The sequence below is a fragment of the Chroicocephalus ridibundus genome, chromosome 1, assembly GCF_963924245.1.
Source record: "Chroicocephalus ridibundus chromosome 1, bChrRid1.1, whole genome shotgun sequence".
In the NCBI taxonomy this organism is placed as follows: Eukaryota; Metazoa; Chordata; class Aves; order Charadriiformes; family Laridae; genus Chroicocephalus; species Chroicocephalus ridibundus.
In genome coordinates, this window is record NC_086284.1 from 129,869,330 (window position 1) to 129,891,767 (window position 22,438).

The following is a 22,438-nucleotide window of genomic DNA, read 5'->3' on the forward strand; positions in this document are numbered from 1 at the left end:
CAGCGGAGGGCAGTAGGCCAAGGAAAACCCTTCAGCTTTCACAGACTTAGGGGGGAGCTGGTGAGCTCTGAGCAAGGGCTTTGACCAGAAATCTCAGGGAACTCATAATGAACTGAGTAGAAATTTCACTCCTCCTCAAGCCTCTCAGATAGAATCATACAATCACCTGGGCTGGAAGGGACCTTTCAGATCATCGAGTCCAACCATCAACCTAACGCTGACAAAAACCATCACTAAACCATATCACTAAGCACTACATCTACCTGTCTTTTAAATACCTCCAGGGATGACGTTTCCACCATTTCTCTGGGCAGCCTGTTCCAATGCTTGATAACCCTTTCAGTGTAAAAACTTTTCCTAATATCTAATCTAAACCTTCCCCGGCACAACTTGAGGCCATTTCCTCTTGTCCTATTGCCTGTTACTTGGGAGAAGACACCAACTCCCACCTCTCTACAACCTCCTTTCAGATGATTGGGCTGTATTTTGAACTGCATTTCTTCAAGGAAAAAAGTCCAGGAACTTAGTTTTATTAAAATGAAAAAGCATCATCCAGAAGGTATGCAGATTATTGTGTTTAAGATAGTGCCACACAACTATCATTTTTTATTTGCTTCAGAGTTTTGCTGAAAAATACACCTTGGCTCTAGAAAAATTTTACCTCACATTAAGGCACTAATGCACCACTGCTGTTTGTATGTATGAAAGCCTTTCTATGGTGAAGAAAAGGAGAAAAGTTAGATTTAAAATGGAGAAATTTATTGTAGTCTTAATTCCGGAGTGACTGTCCCTGTCCCATATTTCTTTCCCAAACCATTGGATCCGTGTTTCTTCATCACAAGTGGACATTTATCAACATGACATTAAACTGTCATTAAATGTCTTGCCTTGGATGCTCTGAAGGAATTAACAGTTCATTGTGTGTAACCGAAACTATTCCATATAAGTCCTTATAGCACGCTAGTCACAGTATATTTGAATGCCCTCCAGTAGTGTGCTAAGCAACGTGACTAACATCTGTTGTTTGTTCTTTCTCCTCTCCACGAGGGAGATGTCTGTGCACTGAAGTGCATTCTTTCTAAAAGGGTATTTTGTTTCTTTACCCACACCTGTGTATTGCTCTGTGCTTCTAGTGAATAGGGATAGGTCACGGAGTGGAAGGTAGGGAGGCTGGCAGTAGTTTGTCGTTCCCAAGGGTGTTTCCTCTGTAGTTTGAGCTGGGCACTGAGAAAGCGCAGAGTTTTCACAGATGAGATTTTTTTGTTGATCCATGGACTGGCACAGAAGCGTGACATCCAGTTCAGCTGCCAAATAGCATGACCTTATGGTGCACAGACCATTTCTGTTGTGAACCTTGTACTCCCCCAGAAGCAGGATGCACAAGGGCCAACCAGAAGCAAAGTGCACTCACCATTAAATAGGTGTCTTGGATCAAAACATCAGTTTCTTTTTCTGCCATCTCGGTATGGAACTTAAAATGACTCAGATGCCCCAAGCAATACTAAAGTTGCCTGTGTACTGCTTCTAACCAATGAAAAAAAAAAATGTTGTAACTGCTGGTTAAAGATCCTTTGAAAAGTTCACACAGACTCTGCTCTGCTTCTTAGTTAGGCACAGGGCACAAGCAGAATAGCTCTTCAAATGGCCAGCTACTTATAGCATGAGACATTTCATTGTGACTCACTGGATATGAATCATTGCTACATAACACCAATTTTAAACTAGTTTAATGCCATTGATTTCAAAGTTTCACAATCATGTGAAACTCGAGGTAGGCAGCAACTTGCATTCAGGGCTTGCATGTCTGAAATGGAAGAAATTAACCCCTGCGTAAAGTCTGACAAAGAGCTTAGCTCGAGAGAGAGCTCAAGCTAAAGAGTGGAGAATGTGGGAGTGCTTAGAAAGGGTATTGCTTAGAAAAGGGTAATTGATCAAACCCTGTCTGACATACCTTCAGGTTGTATTCAAGGGAAACCTTCTCTTGACCATTCTTTCAGTCAGATGAAATGCAGAAGAAAAAGAAGAAACCTTAAGGTCAGGCATCAATATCCATGGCTGCATTCCTTTTTTGGGACTGCCTTCATGGACAACATTGGTGTAGCAGCAGTATCAAAAGTTCGTGGCCATGCCTCAACATACACAACTGAAAAAGAGAACTTTGAGTTGTTGAGGTGACATGGGTTGGTTGAACAGTCACTTGCCATCTTCTCCTGGGGAAAGGTGGTGGCCTGAAATGTCACTGCAGAACAGCTGAAATTAGGCAAAGCAATCCCAAGAGATTTCTATACACATAATTCAAGACTGGAGACTGACTGCAGACACTGCAGTAGTTGGTCTGTAACAGAAATGCCTAGTTTGAATGAATGGAGTGGCTCTTCCTTTCTCCCTCAAGGCTATCGTTACAAATCCCCGTGCAACTCCTCTCACAGGTGGGAAGAGCTCACCCTCCCAGGCAATGTAGCTAAGGGAGTGCAACACCCAGTTTACACTGGACGTGAAAACTTCACTACAAACTTACAAGCCTTTAAGGCAAATGTCTTATTTGGAATCACCTGGTCCAACACTTAAAAAGTCTTCTTATAAACTAGGAGGCAGGATCCATATTAGGGTTAGTGAGTTTGTAAGAACAGGAGGTGACCTCTGTCCTTCCTCCTTCCCATCCCTCATCTTATCTTCTAGTATAAAACAGGAAACGGAGGTGAATAAAGACATGTGGAATAGCACAATTGTTTGTTAATGGGAAAAATGCATGTCATACCAGCCCTGGAAGAAAAACAGTTTCCACCTCAAGGAGCTTTTGGTATTTGGACAGACTAGTAGACATTAGGGGAAAGGCTATATTAAATGCAGGGAAGTGGTCAGAGAGATAAATTTACAGTGACTCCAAGTGGCATAAACACCACGAACACCACAGGAGTCCTTTTGAAGAGTAAAGCTATGCCTGCTCTGTCCCACTATTGTTTAAGCACCCCCTTGGCTCTAGCAGAATATCCTGCCTCTTTGGAAGGAGATTCAGGGAAGGGCAGTGATGCCAGCCTGCTGAAACCCCACAGTACGGAAAGCAAGTACTGCCCGTTGGAGAACCCAGCTTTTGGACCTGTTGTTTGAATCCTTGGTAGCATAGCAGGGCTATCTTGAGGGACTCCTTGACCATGGTATGATGCCATGACTCTTGTGTGTTTGACATGGCAGATGGGAGTGCATATGGGAGAAGCTCAGCCTGTTGTTGGGAGCAACAGCTCCCTACTTTTTGCCCTGTTAGATGTCTAAATGTTTCCAAATGAAGTGCAAAGCTCTTTAAAAAGGTACGAGCTGGGCAGGGTACACCACAACTATAGACAGAATTACTTTTCGTAGTTACCTTTCATAGACCTCTTAGAATTTGTTCATAAACTTTCCTGGCTTTTCAGAAATTATGTGTTGAAAAACGGAGCTTGAGGAGGAGGTTAAAAAGCATCTTGAAGAAGGGTGAAACTTAACCTTTCCTGTGTGTGCCCATGAGAGGGCAGCACAGACCGGCTGAGCCTTCGCTAAAGGCTATTAGGAGGCAGGGAGACCAACTCGAGAGTTGTGTCCCTCCGTGGAGTAGCTACAAGTAGAGAAGAAAAGGCCCACGTAAAAGAGCTGGATGGCCCAAAGCACAGCTCCATCCATCGTCCACCTGAAACTAAAACACAGTTACAGCTGGCTACAGGATTGACTGGGTGAAACCCCAGGCGCATGACAGGGTCTGAGTCTCACAGATTTCTCAGGGAAGTTTCCAATTAATTACTGAAACCTTAACAGAGAGTTTCAGAGGAAGAATATTGGACAGTGCCAACAGTTCTGTCAAAGCAATGAGCCAGCGTAACACATCAACCGCACCCTTGCCAAGGCAGAGGCTGTCACCCCAGGAGCACTATAAATTCGCCCAAGGCATACGTGCTATTTATTTCCATCCCAGTGCTTCTAAGCACCAAACCAGCCAACACCCCTTGGCTGTTCCCCTTCCTTCCTGCTGCCGAGACTCTTGCAATCCAGCTTTAACTTGACTGTGCTCCCTCTTTCTCTTGCGTGCTCCAGCCCTCTGGCAAGGTGGAGATGCTGAGATAAATCAGACAAATGCTTGCAGCACTTGGCTTACAGCAAGCGTTGGAAACTGGATAGTGACAGGCAACCGTATGTAGATGGCAGTGCTCCACTGCCAGTCCGTTACAGCCTCCCAGATCAGAAGCAGCTAATGCAGAGGAGGCAAGCAGGACGGATTTGGGAGGAATGAGGTATCCCCAAAGAGCTGGAACAATTAAAGTGAACAAATTTCTTTGGCCCCTTGCAAACAGGCAGTGAAGCAAACAAGACCTCTTCTTTCTACCATGTTGTGGCTCATGACTGACACATGGGATTTTGGAGGAGAGGTTTTTAACCATCAGCAAGAGCGATGCAGTCACTAGGTCCAGACAGAACAGCTTGTTCCCAGTCTTTAGATAAAACTCAGCTGAACCACCAGCACCAGAGGACCGTCACAGTGCCAAGGCCGTTCGGGAGCTGGGACCTCATGCTAATAGATAGATCGACACTGAGATATGCAGTCTTTCAAAGGCCAGAAAGCCCTCAAACTCACAACAAAGAGCACAACCAAGAGCAATATAGAGACAATTTCTAGCAGAATTTCCTTGGACGTTGTCAGCCTTTTAAAGAAGCTATCTAAAACACAAGCAGAAATTTTCTGTTTTCTCAAAAGTCTTTTCTCCTGCTATGTATTTTTCAAGATCCCAAGCACGGTGAGATTTCTAGCCTCCCATGAGCCTTCCCTGTCGTCACGTTCCTGTTCAGAGTGAGCTGGCCTGCCCACGTCAGAAGATGAGATTCAAGAGCAAGCCACATCCCATTTGCTGACCCTTTTACTCCATCAAGGGTGTTGGCTGGGGAACGCCACTCTTGCAGGGCTTGGCTCCCCTTCCCTGCCAGAAGAAATTGCTGCTGGTGGGAGGGGAGCCAGGGCAGGGCTTGACCTCAGGGCTCCCCCAGGCTCCTCCGTGCTTGTTTTATCTTATGGTCTCTGTGTGTACAAAAACGTGACCTGTAGGTTGCTGGAAGACCTAGGTGAGATCAGCAGCTCCAAGATGCAGATATTTTGGCCTGGATTTTCCTTTGCAGAAATTAGCCTCAGGCCTGTGATGAGGCTCTCCTACGAGTTTCCTTCATAGTGAGCAGAGTAAAAGAGGCATCCTTAGGGGGAGATTTAGACCACAAATCTCTCTGAATGTGTGCAAGAAGGCACCCTGAGGGTCGTCTTTATTAACAGTAGTGGCAGCCAATAGAGATTAGCCCTTACAAACATCCACAATTTCTCTAAGCTTTTGGGTTAAGACCACTGAGGAAGGGAGCCACAGCAGCTGGCCTAATTGTTAGCAGTGGGGTACCGAGATTTAATTTGTTACTGCCTTTACCCACATGTGCAAATTTCACTATGAGCACTAGCCCAAAACTCCCTGGGGAAGCAGTTCCCTGCCTGAACCCAGTTCTTTACCAGACAGAGCAGTTTCCTACAAGTTGTTTGTCCTTTCTGCTTGCTTGCTTGTCAGGAGAAGAAACGATTTCTTCTAATAGACTAAAAGTACAGGTTTTCATGCAATCACATGATTCCAGTAGCTTGAGCTTTATGCAAAAAGCCAAAATTGCAAATCTTAACGCCACCAAAATACAGCCTTGGTTATAAGCTCATGAATAAAACTACCCTACAAAATTAGAAAAATAAGGTGTATCCCTCTCCTTCCCCAAAATATTAAGAGACCCCAATCCTTGAGAGTGTGCTTTATAGCACTCCTCTTAGGAATGAAGCGTGCAATGCCATATTCATGGGTGGATTATGCATTGCCAAATGCAAAATACCAGGATTACCAGCATCACAAAGATGCCTGTATTTGGGTTTTCTGTAACGCTCTTCACCAAGGTATCTGAGGTTTTAGAAAGAAGTTACTTACTGCATTCCACATTATACTAAATATATACATACAGTTCTGCTTTTCAGTCTGTATGTTTGCCGGCTTAGCTGGAGTGGCTACCCAGTGGTTTATCCTAACCCACTATAATTAGCCCATGGTTGTTGCTAACGGTATGCCATTTGTCTCCCCACACTCAGCACTGTTTGGTAAACAATTTCAGGGACAGAGTTGCTCTCCCCTGATCTCCCTAGGTGGTGTTCACTTATTTATTCTCCGCACCCCGCAGTTATCCCTCTCTCTTGAGGTTGAGAGGTACAGAAGTGGCAAAAAAAAAAGAAAAAAGGGCAAAAACCTTGCAGAAAGGGGGAGGCAGCTGTAGCAAAAGCCACGGGATGGCTGGGGAGGCAGGAGGGAAGGCTGGCGTGAGGCCAGGCCAGCTGCAAACCCAAGGGGCGCAGCGGACATCTGTCCCCCCACGGCCTGCATCCTCACCCCCCGTGCGGATGCACGGAGACGGGAGAGGAGGCGGCCATGAGGAATTCCCTTCTCCTCCGGGGAGAAGCTGGCTCCCGGCCACCACACGTGGAGGCCTTGGGCGGCAGGCGCGAGCCTCAAACCCAAATCTGGCCGAGGGAAGGAAGGTCGAACTGAGGACCGGGATGCAGCTGTTTGCAGCCCTCCCGGGAATGCAGGAGCAAAGCCAGGTGGCAGGAATTGGGGCTGGGGCCACTGGTGGTGGTGCCCACAAGGGGAGGTCACTGACCCAGACGGTGAGGGGAACCCTGCCGGGAAAGGTGGCAGCCCCTCTGCCCATGGGCAACGTCTTTGCAGCACGCTGCGTCAGAGATGCTCGGCCTCACCTCCGGCAGGGACGATCACCAAAAAAGTCCCCATCCCTAGGACAAACAGACAATGTGTGTCAAGCTGAACCTCTGCACGGGGACAGGGGCCCGGCCGACACTGCAGCCACACTGCTAGGGATGTGGTGTGGGATTTCCTGAGCCCTCTCCCTTAACTGCGAGATCTGATCTTCCTGTTCAACATCACAAATGCAGTTAGGAGCCTCCTGTTCATGGGTGGGAGTGGTTCCTTCACAATGCTGGCATGAGGTGGTCACAGAAATGAGTCCTGGGACCCTGCTCCTTTGGCCATAACTTCTTTGTCCTCCCAGTGTGCTCCCTCCCTCACTCCCTCCCTAACTCCTCCCTCTCACACTCTCTGTCTTAATTCACTATTTCCATGCTATGAAGAAAGGAAATTCAAATGACGCAGGAATGTGAAAGAGTATTCTCAGAAGTTAGGAGCAGAGACAGCCAATTGGAATTACCTACAGCATCTAACCACTCCTTTTCAGCATCTTTGTTCTCTCTTTGAGCATCCTCAGCATCCATCCCATGCCAATTTTGAAAAGCTACAGCAGACTTAGTGACAGGCATGTTCTCACATCCTCCTGTCACCCATAGAGCACAGTGCCGTAGTCAAGTGATAGATCGCTGGAGAAATTTAATTTTCCACTTCCATCTGAAAATGGGCCAGGCTGTGGCCTCAGCATCTGACCATGCCTCCAGATGAAACCCCAAATTGCAGCGTTTCTTCACTCCCAAGTCAACACTTTGCCTTCAACCCACACGCAATAGAGATGCTCATATGTGTACCTATGTCTGGATACATGTGAGGAAAGCACATGCATGTGTGGATTTGTACATGTACATATACATGCATGCGTACCTATGGCTCTGTGGCGGGGTGTGTGCACTCGTGAGTCTATAGCTTTCACAATTGCAAGAGCTTGCACAAATGTCTCTGGCTATATAGAGGTGTTGGTACATTCTCATCTAAAGCATGCCAGCGCAGACGCAGACCTACAGGGGAGGTTAAGCATCTGCAGGCACCCCACTGGAAGTACCCACGTTGGCGCCTGGACTCCCCACCGCATGTTTTGTCATCCCCACTACACTCCCGTGCTCAGGCAAGGTCTCCGACCCTCTGCTCTGCACGCAAATTCATGCCAACTCATAGTCTGCCCTTAAAAACACACATCAAAAAAAAAGTGTAAACAAAACCCCCATCCCAACTGTCTCCTTCACAATACCAAGGAAATGCAACAACTTCCCCACTTTTCATGTTATCCACAGTGTCTTACAGAGTAGCCAACACTTACACTTCTGTTTCCAAAAAAAATGCCAAGCTAAATAAAATGAAAATGGATCCAACCCAAACCACCGGATTTTCACCGTGCAATATAAGTAAATGAAAACATTAAAATTCATTTACTCTCTTCTTTTAGTCAGTACATTCTTCTTATACTCAAACAGCAGCCCAGCAATCCCAATATTTATACTTATATCCTTCCAACTTGCCCATCCTCTTTAAAGTTCAAGTACCTCACACGAGTGAGTCATTCGTCCACTCTTTCGAGAGTTTAATAATAGAAATTCTTCAAAGCTTTGTGTTTTCGGCACAACGGCATTCCGATACGATCTAAGAATCACAGAGACACCCTCCAGTCCCATGGAGGACCGGGGAACAGGTTTGGCTAGAAAAAAAAGTTGTCCTCATGTGATGGGCACCCTACCAATCACACAGCACTTTTCTCGAGCAACCTGGGCTTTTTAAAGCCCAGCGGAGTTGGGAGAAAGGGGCTCTTTCGGCTTTGCAGGTGGGTCAGGATTTGCGCTGGGAAGCACCACGAGAAGGGAGAGGTGAGTGCCTTGCTTCGGTCATCGTCTTACCCTTAATGAGGCACATGAGCAATAAGTGTCTGTTAGGAGAAAAGGAAGCTTTTATGTTTAATGGTTTTTATTTCAGTCCCTGGGCTGTGTTTAGTATGGGGGAGTCTGGTACCTGGATAAGGTTAACTGCAGAAGATTATTAAGTATTTCATTTTTCTTACCTCAGGCTGTATCTTCTCTATGGCTGTTCTAATTTGTTTCATATTTTTTCTCCTAAAGACTGGGGAGGAGGGAATGGGAAAATTAAATCTGTTGCAAATATATCTGAGTGTAAAAAAAAAAAGAAAAATTGTTGCAGAGAAAGATGAATCCTGTAATTCCCCCTCACTTGTGAAAATAGGAAAGGCAAAATAAAAAAATCCTCTTGTTTTGGCTGTGCTGAACTAATGAGGGAGAGAGGAAAAACCTACCTCCCAGCTCTATTTCTGAGGTAATTATGCCTGATGATGATTTACCAGCCACTCCACTCTTCACAGAGGCTTCATTTCATAGCAATCTCTCTCAAAAGGAAACTTAATTAGTCTCTGACCCCTGCTCGATGCTGAGATTTGTTTTTGCTTTATTTTTTCTCCCCTGGTAGCACAAAATAACTGGCTGGGTTTTCCTTTTCTGAGTGTGGTTGAGTCCTGGCGCACAAGCTGTTCTCTGTCAGAGGCGGCTGCATTTCAGGGCAGGTGGAGCGATGGAGAAAGTCCAGCAGGGCAGGAGGAGTGTGTGGTTTTGTGTGCACTGGAGGTGTTTGCTTTAAAATAAGTAAACGAATAATGAATTGACACTTGTAAAGCATTTGGGTTCTTACAGCAGAGTCACAGAATCATAGAATCGTAGAATGGTTTAAGTTGGCAGGGACCTTGAAGATCATCTAGTTCCAACCCCCCTGCCATGGGCAGGGGCACCTTGCACCGGACCAGGTTGCTCAAAGCCCCATCCAGCCTGGCCTTGAACACTTCCAAGGATGGGGCATCCACAGCTTCCCTGAGCAACCAGGTCCAGTGCCTCACCACCCTCAGGGTGAAAAATTTCTTCCTGATATCCAGTCCAAGCAATTCATCAATAGCATATTTAATCGCATCCTCTTAAAAGCCCTATAACTCTGAAGATCTCCCAGGCACTTAGAAACTACTTTCTTTTTAAGACCCTTAGGGGCTCAATTTTCCACTAAATCCAAATGAAAAACAACTACAAAAAAAAGTACGTTTATTGCTGTCTGGCCCCTCAACTCTTGATGCATCAGAGCCTCAGCAGGTCAGGCTGTGGGCAGGTCTGTGGCTCATGGGGGCTTCCCGCGGCACCGGCTCTGGCACGGCACCTCCGGCAGCAGTTCCACCCCGCTGGCTTCCCTCCATCAGCGCCCCGGCCCCAGCCCAGGCATCTCTCTCCTGCCTGTAGAGACATGCTCTCCAGCCGGGGCTGAGGGAGCGCGAGGGGCGGGAAGTGCCTGGGATTCTGCGCTGGAGGGGGTAGCGGCAAGGACCAGGTTTCTGCTGTTGAACGTCTGGGTTTGTTTAGTTGCGCTTGAGCGGCGTGGCACCCTTCGGCCAAGGCGTGTGGAGCCCATGAGTAATAAAACAAATGCATCTCTTGTCTCTGCCTCCTTACACCAGGGGATGAGGAGGCAATGCCCTGCACAGGGACACTGAAGCAAAGTGGGTAGCAAGGGGTGAGGTGAAGCCCCTGTTAAACCCTGCCGCCACCCTGAGAGACCTCCAGGAGAAGGGTGTAGAAACAAATGATGCTCACAGGGGTGTTTTGGACATCCCTTGGTCACAGTGCTGTGACTCCACCATGACAACTGGCACAAAATGCGAGGCAATCAAAATGCGACCTGCTTCTGCGTGGGGCAATGCCAAACCAATTCTCACCCCATTGGCTTTTTTGTCTAGAGGTGGAGCAGGGGGCATTCATCTGTAATGCTACTGAAATCCTGTCCCAATCTATAGAAAGAGTGTGCGGAGGCTTCAGAAGATCAACCAGCCCAATGTGTGTGAGGGATGCACAAGAGAGACTGAATCCTGCTTAAATCCAGGACCTGCTGCGAGCAGAACTTACTTGGAAAGCCTGCATGGGGTTGCCACCTAAAATCCAAGGGCAGAAGTCAGCTTTTGCAGAAAGGAGCTTCCTTTTCGGCTCTCTCAGTTGTGGTGCAGGTCTTGCAGAGACACTGTGAGTGGAGGAAGGGAAGAGAGGTCAAGAAAGCTCCAAGGGCATGGAAATAACTGATATGTCTGCAACTTGTGGAGGAACAGGGGAAGGCAGGCCTAACATTGCTCTTGGGCTCTGCCAGGTTCACCTGAACCCCCATGGGTGTCAGGAGCATTTCATGAGAGTGAGGGTAGAGGGGAGAAGTTGCAGTCTGGCTTGTGACCAGAGTGTAAGAAAGAGGAATAAGGATGTGCTTCAGGAGGGATGTAGGTTTTTGCGGTACAATGGGAGCAACAGACACCTTTCCAAAGCTGCTTGGAGCATGGACCAAAGTCTGTGGTAGTGGTAACTGAATACGTGGGACCTAGACAAGTCACGGATAAACTGCAAGGTGCCTGGGATGTGCTGAGGAACACCAGGTCCATGCAAGCTCAAGGCTGAAATCCCAGGACCTGGCCACCTTCTTGTGTGGAGATTTTGGATAACGGTTGCAGCTGAAGCTCTGATTTCCTCAGGAGTTTCCCTGAAGCCCCAGGGAACTGTGTTTGGGTCGTAAAAATAACCTTAACCAGCCCACGAAGAAGGCTTCTCTACCTCCAAACTGATTTATGTCCGCAGGCAGGAGCTGCTGGCGCCTGTCTCTCTGGGGGGCTGGGAGGAGGACTGCCAACTGGTGTCACACCCCATGGGTGAGTCACACCTGCAGGCAGCTCGCCTCCAGCAAGCCAGCCAAAGTTTGCCTCATGCCTCTGTAGTCATGAACCTGCGCCAAGTGCTGTGCAAGCTGCTCTTGCTTAACCTGGCTTACCCCTGAGGCGTGAGGAGCAGGCAGCAGGTGGAAAGCCCTGGATCTCACGTGGCTTCTCCTCTGGAGCATGCTGGATCGTTGAATCTCCAGCTGCTCAGCTGTTGTCATGGCCTTGGAGTACCTCCCCAGACTCTCATCTGTGACGCTGATACTGGACCTTCTACAATGGAGAAGGGGACAGACAAGGGGTTGCCACTTGTGGCACAGGGGAATGACACCAAGAAATGGACTCCTTCAGTGACAAGCACTTGGATGCAGAGGGAGAATTCATGCTAATATGGCAACATCATTACAGTGTTTATTTTTAGGTCTCCAGTAAAGGCTGTTCCTTCCCTTTTCCTCATCTCTCCCAGTCTCTCTGCTTCCCCCCACCCTGCAATCCCATTGGACTTAGGTAAGGTACTGGAGAGCCTTAGGTTGCCTAGAAGCTTGCCACGCCCCAGCTGATATCTGTGTGGTGGTGACCGTATCCAGCTTTCCTCCCAGCTACAGTAGCCTAGGAGATGGGCTTGCCCCAGGAGAAGAGGCTTGCTTTCTCTGGATGGCATGCCTGCAGTAATACCTGCCCAAGGAGAGGCACGAGTGAGCCAGGGTCCTGCCTGCCAGGGAGGAGGAGGAGAAAGCCAGCTTGTGGGAAGGCAAGTGCATGGGCCGGGTGGCAGCCCACCTACAAGGTGTGAGTGCTGTCATTACACTGCAAGGGCACCTGTAGGAGAGAAAGGGAGGGCAAAAGATGTTCCTGCAATGTTAAGGTAAGGGCTGTGACTTTGTTAATCTCACTTGGTGTGAACTGTTGAGCTAGCCACATGGAACACTCAACCCTGCTATCCAAATGGCAGCTGGAGCAGACCTGCTTTTCCATTTAGTAGTCAAGAGTTCACATGCCTGCATTCGAGCAGGGAAGGTTTCCTTGCTTTTTGGACTGCCCCCTGACTTGTAATGTCTCTTAGACAGCAATAACTAAAAACTTTTCAAAAATCTCTGGAGTTTGCAGTACAAAGATCCACGAGCCAGGCAGTGGTCTCTCCAGCTTTCAGATGAGTAGAGGACCAGTGTCCGCCTCAGGTTTGGCAGACTCTGCAGTGTTGTACTGCAGACCACATGTGGCCAAACATTGCCCAAACACAGATTTCACCTGCAAGGCAGTTTGATGTGGCCCCCTGGACATGCTGGCTGGTCAACAAATTTGGCAAGGGACAGAGCTTCAGGCTGACCTCCTGAGCCTGATATTTTCAAATACAGAGCCATACAGCTTCAGGTGTATTGGGCTGGCCTCCAAACACCTGGCTGGGAATAAAAATGTCTTCTCGCTTTGGAAATAATGGCCATCCTCACTCACACTATCATGGGGAAATACTTATGTGCTCTGCTGCTGGTATAATGGTGAGAGCACTGGAGATGTCTCCATGCCTAACCCTCAAACCACTGCAGAAAGGGTGTTAGGAAATTCTGGTTTACCCACTGTCACTGTTGGAAGTCCTGCCTGGTAGGCAGCTAAAAGGGCAGCTGCTGAGGAGGCTGAAGGTGGCATTGTTAGAGAGGTCCCATGATGCTGTGTTCCTCAAGAAACTCCTCTTCATTGACAGCTGTCTGTTCTTATTTTCCAACCGCTTCTTTGAAGAATCCCGGAGTCAGTAACCCCAGCAAGAGAAGGCACTATTGCAGGTACTCTGGCAGAAGAGGGCTGTTCAAGGTGCTTTTCCTGTTGTCTATTCAAGTTGGCCCCTCTTCAGCCTTTCTTTCACAGCTTATATTTTCCTAACCACCCAGCAAACGCAGCTGTCTCAGGGTTGGTTTTTTTTCCCCTCCCCCTCTCCATGCACACCTGCGCTCTGTCCCTTTGAAAGAAGGACTTGGTTGGGGCTGGTATCTGGGCTTATTTCTCAAAAAAGTCTCACACCTCTGACTAGTGCCTTTATGCTACTCTCTCTGGAAGAGGATGAATTCGATGCGGGTCGCCTGGCCCCAGCCTGCAGGATATAGCGCTCTCAGGAATTCGGTGGGAATGCTACTTGGCCCGGCTCCCGTGCGCCAGCTGCAGCCTGAGCTGCTCCCTCCCTCCCTCGCACCTGACCGGGAATGGGGGGCCCAGCTCCAGTTCCCGGCATAGGTGGGAGATGGGGCTACCCTTAGCAAGGTGCTGCCAAGCCGCGCACCGTAGGTATGTGTGTGGGATACAGCTGAAGTGCCATGGTTACCAGTTCAGTCCCATGGTAGTGCTGGCCAAAATGAAACAACCAGCAGGGTGGATAGCATACCCTGGGGTAATCCTGGTCCTGGCTCCTTTGGAAGAGGAGTGAGGCGAGGGCCCTGAACTTGTCCCCTGTCCGTCTGGGTATAGATGGTGTTTCTAGCCAGGTAGAAGTGCAACACCGTGAGTGAGGTTTTTATGGGTTGAGATGATGAAAACCCTACCCAAAAGGGAGCAGAAGACACTGGCTGCCCCCAGAGTGGTCCCAATCTTCTTTAGCTCAAGTATTAGGGAGAGTTTGAGTTACCAGGTTCACATGGGGAAGTTTCTCCTTTGAAACTACTATGAAGCAAGGGGTGAGAGCTGTACAGACATGCTGGCAGGTTCTGTCTATCCGTCTCCTCAGGGATAATTTCTATTTCTGAGTGAAGCCTGTTGTACTGGTCTAACTGAAGACTCTTTGGTTTTTCCCAGGTTGCATGAAGAATTAAAGATGGCAAAAAGTGACGATGGCATACGCATCTTACAGGGTCTATTAGTCTTTGGGAATGTAGTCATTGGGGTAAGTGAACTGGGACCAATGTGGGTGGAGGCTTCCTTTCAGTATGACATTTCTTAAAGCAGCAGTTCCCAGCCATGAAATCTCCCTTCACATGTGAATTCCACACATAAATCGACCAGTAAAGTGTGAGAGAAGAAGAAAAGGAGATCTGTGTTAGATGATCAGTTGGGTGGGGAGGGGACAGCAAGGGACAGCAGGGGCTGATCCACAAGACCAACATGAGTTCTAAGGGAAGAGCCCTTGCTGTTGACCAACGTCTTTGCAGCCACCTCCCTCCATATCGTGAGGGGAAAGGTTCTGTTAATTCTTTCTTAACATCCTCAAGCCCTAGGCCTGACCTGTCAGGTCTAGGCAGGGTGAGTTTTGCCTGCAATTCTTCTGTGAAGGCACAACACAAGGGATTGTAGAGTTGGGCAGAGGAGCAGTTGAGTAGCTCCTGTTTGGCAGGAAGTTAAATGAAAGGAAAGCAGTCTCCATCTTTTTCTGTCTCTGCTATTTCTTTGGGGAAGCTTGATCTAATGGATTTCCCGAACTTGCACTTCTCAGATGTGCGGCATTGCCCTGACAGCAGAGTGCATCTTCTTTGTGTCTGATCCCCATGGTCTCTACCCTCTATTGGAAGCCACAGAAAATGATGACATCTATGCTGCTGCCTGGATTGGCATCTTTGTTGGCTTTGCACTCTTTGCTCTGTCTATCCTCGGTATCGTTGCAGTCATTAAGTCCAACAGGACCTTGCTGCTGGTGGTAAGTGTAGCAAAGTTTGCCTACCTATTGCTGCCAATCTGAAAAAGTGTCGCTCTAGTTTCCCTGCTCACCTTGGTAATCCGCCACTAAGCAAAGGCAGCTTTTGTTAGTCATAAGGAGACAAAGGTTCTTCTTGATGATGGCTGTGGTGTCCCACAAGGTGACTCCTGCGAGGACACGTGCAGGAGAAGCTCCCGGACCAGGTTGAGGGAATTAATAGTGAGAGCCACAATGGAGGTTTAAGCTGACAGGCTTGACCCTGACTTTGCCCTGAAGCAATGCAGAAGCACTTGTGCAATCAGATGTAGCTGGGATGTGGTTTAGATCCTTGTTTCTCCCCACCCCTTACTGCCTTTCAGCTGTCATGCACCATTCAGTTTAGGAGCTGATAAGTAATGACTTCTGTGCAAGGCATTAGTACGTATTAGTATACCAAATATGGGTGCAACTGAGAACATTAGACATCAGCAGGCAGGCAGAAATTACAGGGGTGGGGACAGAGAGCTTTGGATAAGCCAAGGACAATGTTAACATGTGAACAAATCTCTGTACCATTTCTTACTTAGTCCTTTAGGTTGTCAGTGGCGAAATTAAATCAGTGCTTGCATTAACAAACAGTAGAGCCGAAACTCTGGAATTGGAACTCTCTTGGATTAATGTGGGATGGCAGGGTGTCTATTTTAAACAAGAAACACATACAGATCTTAACTCTTGTGCCAGGGAATTTGCCAGCAAACAGCTGAGGGAAGAAAATTCCCTTAACTCTGAATTTTGGTGTCTTGGCTGAAACCCAAGACTGTGGTATAAGAGATAAGAGATGGTACAAGGAGCAGAAGCTGGAGTAAGAAAGAAACAAATGTCTTGAATCTGAGAAGAACATTAAAAAGTGTGTGAGAAGAGATAGAGACACAAGAACTCCAAAGGGAATATGGGAAAGGCTAAAGGGATTGGGCTGAGAAGGGAAGAGAAATAGTGAAATAGACTATGAGACGTGATGCTCAGGATCTGTTTTCATGAAGGATCTTTGCTGACAAAATAGGAATGCTGAGGAGATTTGATGATGCAAAATCAGGAGGACCTGAAAAACACCCTAAATTGCACCTTCTGTTTCTCCAAAGCTCTACCACTAGGAGTGAAAAGCTTCTTGCTGAAAAGCTTATAGCTGGCAAGTGGAAGTGGAAGGACACATGGCATAGGCATCAGTTGCAAATGAAATGCAACAAAGAAAAGGGCAAATGTTATTCTACGACATATCAGGCAAAGTATTTTCCATAGAGGCAGGGTGGTATTAACGCCATGAGGTTCTGAAGAAAACTCATCTGTGAGATGGAGAACAATTCCAGTCATACAGCTTCAAGAAAGCAGATTGCAAACTGGAACAGGCACAGGGAAGGGCTGCATGAATGTTCGGAGGCATGGAGAGGACTGGGGAGACTAGGATGGCCTGCCCTCCTTTGCCTTGAGCAGGGTTTCAGGCTTAATCTTGAAAAAAATGGTTTCTCCAAAAGCTAACTCTGCTGCCTGTCTCCCACAGTATATTATTCTGATGCTGATTACTTATGCATTTGAAATGGCTTCTTGCATCACGGCAGCGACTCAGCGAGACTTTGTGAGTATTTTTTCCTCATGTATTCTTGCAACCGTGCTGGGAAACATTGCAGTTCTAGGGCACACAGTGGTCCTGTTCAGTGTAGTAAATGGCCTGTGTGGTGGTACAGGGTAAACTCAAAGGACCACCGCTGAGTTAGAACAAGACCCCACAAGAAAAGTCTCCAGTGTCACTATTCTAATCAAGGAAATAACTTTGTTCTTTTTAACATAGTTTTGTTATTTTTAACATTTTAAAATGTTTACAACCTTGTAGTTAAGGAAATAAGAGCGTGGGTTAGCTGAATCATCAATACAGTGTTTAGTCTTTCAGCGACAGACTGATTAATCTATCATACATGCAGAAGACAAATCTTCAGCATTGCCCCAGGCAGTGTTACTGTGAGGGAAAGATTACTTGGGTTATGGGAGTTATTAGGAGGGAGAGAAATGGCTTGTGGTGCTTTAATTCCAAGCAACATATCAAATGTAACCCATAGTTTCTGTATCTCCTGTGATCTGACATCTGGAAGAGCCTGCTTAAGAGTCTTGCTCAAGATCTACATCTTTGTTGCTTCTGCTCCTCAAATCTTGCTCTTTTTTCTCCTGTGTGTAAAACTGGGGGAGAAGCAGCGTTCCTGTTCTCCATCAGGACACTGAAATAAGCAAACAAACCCACCCCAAATAACCCTATATTTGCTTTACACGGCCACTTATTTACATAGTTCCTGCATTTGTCTCTGGTTGTTTTTTTTTTCTTTAGCTCACTCCAAATCTCTTCCTGAAGCAAATGCTGGAGAGGTATAACAAGTCAGAGGCAGACAATAACAATGACAAATGGATGACTGAAGGGGTCACAAAGACATGGGATAAACTCATGCTTCAGGTAATAATAACACTGGAACCCCTCACTAATTACTAAATGCTCTGTAGCCCTGGAATTTCAAGTCCTCCTTGGGGCCGCTCAGTAATAAAGAGGACGGCATCTGCCTTGGACCTTAGAGAAAGTCCTGCCACACTCCCTGTTTTGCTTGTTCATCAGATAGCAGACTGTCAAAAGCAGGCACTTCAAAAACCTCTCCCATAAATCTGTGGTTAATGCCTAACCAGCCAAGTGCAGGGTCTGGCCGTGTGCAGGGCTGTGACCTGGGCCCATAAAAACCGTTCTCTTCTCTTGCCTTGCAGAACCAGTGCTGTGGGGTGCACGGCGCCTCCGACTGGCAGGACTACACGTCTGCCTTCCGCAGGACACACAGTGACGCTGATTACCCTTGGCCACGCAATTGCTGTATCATGAATGCCCAAGGGTCTCCCATCAACCTTGACGGCTGCAAGCTTGGAGTCCCTGGCTACTATAACAGCAACGTAAGATCCTCTCTGCTTTTTCCACTTAGCATATGTTGGTCAAAAGCACCTTGCTGGAAGGGAAGGAAACAGTGAATAGCCTTCCTCCTCCACTGTGAGCTACAGGTGCTCAAATGCTTTCTGGAGGAGAAGCAATTCCTGTAAGGTCCTGGCCATGTTGCTGAAGAGAGGACAGGTTGTATTGTGATGGAGTGAGAACTATTAAGAACACTCTCCCAATGCCACCAATAAGAAGGGACATCTCCAACACGTAGATGGACAGTAGCTAAATCAAACTTACTTCAAAGATGTGTGCATACAATATGAATGAGCAAGTCAGAAGTTCTCCTCCTCAAGGTAGAACTTTTCAGTAGACCAGCTTGTCCTATTCAAACAGATTGCTGGGTCTTGAACAAGCAACTTCTGCACTAGCAAGCACTTCTAGAAGGTATTCCAATTTGCCTGCAGCTTCTTGATTCTGGATGTCAACTCTGTGTTGGCTGTGTCTGGTTATATAAGTATACTTGGCAAGTGGGTGACACATGAAGTTGTCCTTGAAATGTCTAAGATGGGTCTACTTTGTATTTGGAACTAGAAATAGGTAGGCTATCTGCAAGCTGTCAATAAGCTTTTCTTCTTGAGACCCTGTGAGCTACCCAAATTGCAATAGGCGAGGAGCATGCTACCTCAGTCTCTCTCAGAGTTGGATAAGCTTGTCGCCCTGAGGTACAAGCTCAAAGCTGGTTTTGATTCGTTCACGATTGTCTTACAGGGTTGTTATGATGCTATTTCTGGGCCAATGAACACACATGCCTGGGGTGTTGCCTGGTTTGGTTTTGCCATCCTCTGCTGGACTGTGAGTACTTAATATCTGCTTTTATTTCCTCTTCTCTTTTCTTGCTATTCCACACCCATTTGGGTGGAGGTGGATGACAGGACTGACGCATTTAAAATGTCTCTAGATTATAGTTATTCATTCATCACCAATCTGCCTGTAGCTTGTTCCACTAACAGGGCTATATTTACAAGTTCCCCCCAAATTCTGACTTCCACAGGTGAGGAGCTAGATGGCCTTCCAGCCTGCTGTGGCCTGCTGACATCTCAGCAATACAACACAGCAAACACAGCTCATAGATAACCTGTTTGTGAAGAGTATTGAATCATTGAAACAGTAATCATGACAGATAATTCAGTTTCTAGTTGGAAGACTTTTTATGAGTGCTTTAGGTATTTAGGGTTCAGCAGCTTCGTGATAGATAATCCCCAGAGAGCTGAGTGATCCAGTCAAATAGTTATGGCTGCACATATCTTCTTTCTTCACTGTGAAGCTTCTGTGCAGATAAAAAGCTTTAAGCTTCCTCTGCCTGAATGGACTTTGCTTGTCAAGAATTTCTGTCGCCCTCTTCTAGCAGTAGGATTAAATGGGGCTGGGGCAGAGGTGGGGAGCAGGAAACGGGGAGCAAAGAATCTTAGTAGTCTTGTCTTTTCAGTTCTTCGTCCTCCTTGGTACCATGTTCTACTGGAGCAGAGTTGAATACTGAAGGCCTGGTGTCCTCAGCGCTGTCCTGAAGCACCATGTGAAACTGCATTCGTTCATCCCCTGCTCCGTCTCCTCGTGCCATGGAGGATTTGAAGTTTTCCCACTACCTCTCCCATATATACTTTTGCCCCTCCAGAAACTTGACACACAGAGCTGATGACTCCAGGAAAGAATCTTCTTGTCCCTTCTTTGCCCCTTCTTCTGCAGCCTTAATGCCTCCTGGCTGAGGCACAATCGTTCTTTCCCTGTGCAAGAAATCTTTGGAGCATAAGATACGAAGTGATCTGATCTGTTCTGTGATGACATCAGAAAGGAAAATGTCCATATACTCTTGCTCCAAAACAATCTCTCTCTAAAACTAAGTTGAATGTAAATCATAATGCGCAAGGCACCAGCAAGGGCTATGTGTGCAAAACTGTAACCTCCTGTGACCAATAAAGACGGATGCTGCAAGGGAGAAGACTGCAGACCTCTCTAATATATTTTATCGTTCAACTTCTGTTCCTCATCTCTGTCACCCCGTGCCTTAGAATAAGGCAGACTCTCTGAGAGTTTAAGTGTGTCAGCAGTAAAGGCACGTCACAGATAAAAAGTCTGTTGCTAGTCAAGCCCAATAAAAGGCTAGCGCACTCCTCAGCAATATGCTGCCTGTATTCAAGCCTACCTCCTGTCACTGAGGAAACTACTGCATGCGCTCCTACCTTCAGAAGTGGCAGTCCAGAAAAAGCTCCTCTTGCTAACAAGCGACTCCTTCAAAAAGCTGTTATGTACTTCACACAAGATTTCACACAACTACGGGCTAGAATGTGGGCAGAATACAAGGGGTCCCGTGCTGTAGTTGGCTTTGCAAAAGTGGCTGTCTCACACCCCTAGACGACTATGCTTCTTGCTTCAGCTACGTCCAGGTGTATGGTCACGTCCCCTGTATGCTTCCCTTCCACGTCCCCCGATCAGGTAGGACAAACGCAAATAATGGTAATGAGTAAGTCTTGTGAAAAACGCAAGCAGGGAGCTAACTGAACCAAATCCAGTCCTTGCATCAGCAGTCACGGTTTTCACCCAGTTCAACAGAGGCTGTTTACTTTGGCCCAGACTGATCTGCTGTCTTTCCTAGTGAACACTTCAGCAGTTACATGTGGCGTGTGAAATATACTCCTGTATAGAGCGTTTTAAGGTGAAGCCTTTTCCTAAGGTGTATTGGATCAGGACCCAGCGCTTGCCAGCTGCCTTGATTCTTGGTTTTTGTGTATTCACCAAAATACTAATTAAAAAGAAGTGGAAGTGATTTATTTTTTTTTTCCTTGTTCAAGATCGTGTGTTTGGGAAGGGGAAATGATAAAGGTCCGCACTGGGGACATGTGGGGCAGTGGAAAGGCAGTTTTGAAAGTCCTGTAACCCTGTCCTGAAGATCAGCGTGCAAAGCACTGTGGTGCACGGTGCTACAGAAACTCTGTAGCTGAATAGTCCATCGCTAGGCTAGTGGGGGAGAGAAGGAGGCAGATATGAGGGTGAACAGCTTGAAGGAGAAACAGGTCCCTGCAACATAGAGGGTTTTTTCTGTACGAGTGTGCCTTCAGAAAGGAAAATGCCCATGGATCAGCCATTCCACTGGTTCAGTGGGATGGTGCCTGTCTTGGAGATCCTAAACTCTCAGCATTTTCCATTAGGAAATTAGTCTCGAGCACTTTTTTGTGAGACTTGAGTATATGAATAGACCATGGGGACTCTGTATGGAAGTGGTCTGGCTTTGGTTTTTTCATCATTTGTGTGTGCACACGTATGTTGCTGAAAGCTACAATAATACCTAAATCTAAAGAAATCTAAAGATAGTTGGTGTCTGCCTAAGTTAGGCAGCAAGAGCAAAGCCTCGGTCCTGTGCTACTCAGCATGAGCTGCAAACGCCTGCCAACTGCAAGAGCAGAGAGGAGAGAAATGGGGGAGGCAGGACAGTGCAAGCACACAGCCTCCGTCCTTGCTTGGCCAAACCCCTCCAATACCTCCTCAGTCACAGCAGCCTTCATGGATAGCTGCACACCTGCGTAAAAGTCTCTTGCTCAAGTTATTTCTGAAACTCAAGTAGCTCTGCGAATGGGTGAAATGACTGGCTATGGGACTTTCTAGAGACTAGCAAGGCCTTCTGCATCTGGTCTCCAGATGTCACTGGAGATACGGCCTGTAGAAAACTTTAGGACCACAGAAGCAGGTGATTTCAAATATTATTTTCCTCCTCTGGTCTTTTGCTTCAGACCCACAGGTGTCTTCTTTCCTGCTACATCTAAATGTGGTGTGATTATAGCACTGCACTCAATATAGAGAAAATACTGCAGGATTTTGCAGGAGAAGAGGAACTGAGACTATGACTATTGCAGCATTAACTGCTGCAACCAGTTGCAAATGATACCATTTACCTATTGCATAAGTGACATTATAAACCATTTCATAGAATCATAGAATCATTTGAGTTCTTCTAATTTGCCTTCTGCTTCCTGAGCCTTTCCCCTCACGTGGAACATTATCATTTATGTTTTGCAAAAATAAAAGCCATGATGAACAAATGATCTAGGCAATGGTGGATCTATGCAGAAGTGCCAAGCATGGCAAAATGCAAACCAGAAAAACCCAGCTTTATCTGCCTGAATTATGGAGGAAGAAGAAGACTGGACTGATGGCAGAATGATGTTGAGCAGGCTCGTGAAAAATCCTGCACAGCTTTTTCTGGTTTTTCAGCTTCTGGAGGTTGATTCCAATCTCTACGAGTTCCCTACCTGGGATGCCAGGGGAGGGTGAGGAAGGGATGGAGTCCGTGACAGGAATGGTGGTGAACAGGTTCACATGTTGGCTGAGGCTCGTAAAGAAATCCC

At 47.0% G+C, this 22,438-nt stretch overlaps 1 protein-coding gene across 3 annotated transcripts; it reads left to right on the top strand.

Annotated features, from left to right (window-relative positions):
* Nucleotides 1-8,556: 8,556 nt before the first annotated feature.
* Nucleotides 8,557-20,729, top strand: UPK1B (uroplakin 1B). Of its 3 annotated transcripts, none has more exons than XM_063322314.1 (9): nt 8,557-8,625; nt 13,216-13,271; nt 14,272-14,359; nt 14,906-15,106; nt 16,641-16,715; nt 17,457-17,579; nt 17,879-18,058; nt 18,810-18,893; nt 19,528-20,729. In XM_063322314.1, exons 3-9 carry the CDS (start codon nt 14,291-14,293, stop codon nt 19,576-19,578), a joined length of 783 nt encoding a protein of 260 aa, XP_063178384.1. In that variant the 5' UTR covers nt 8,557-8,625; nt 13,216-13,271; nt 14,272-14,290; the 3' UTR covers nt 19,579-20,729. The 3 variants fall into 3 exon arrangements, with proteins under 3 accessions (XP_063178384.1, XP_063178257.1, XP_063178323.1); XM_063322187.1 differs by having other exon boundaries at nt 8,590-8,625; nt 13,216-13,299; XM_063322253.1 differs by lacking the exon at nt 13,216-13,271 and having other exon boundaries at nt 8,595-8,626.
* Nucleotides 20,730-22,438: the final 1,709 nt, after the last annotated feature.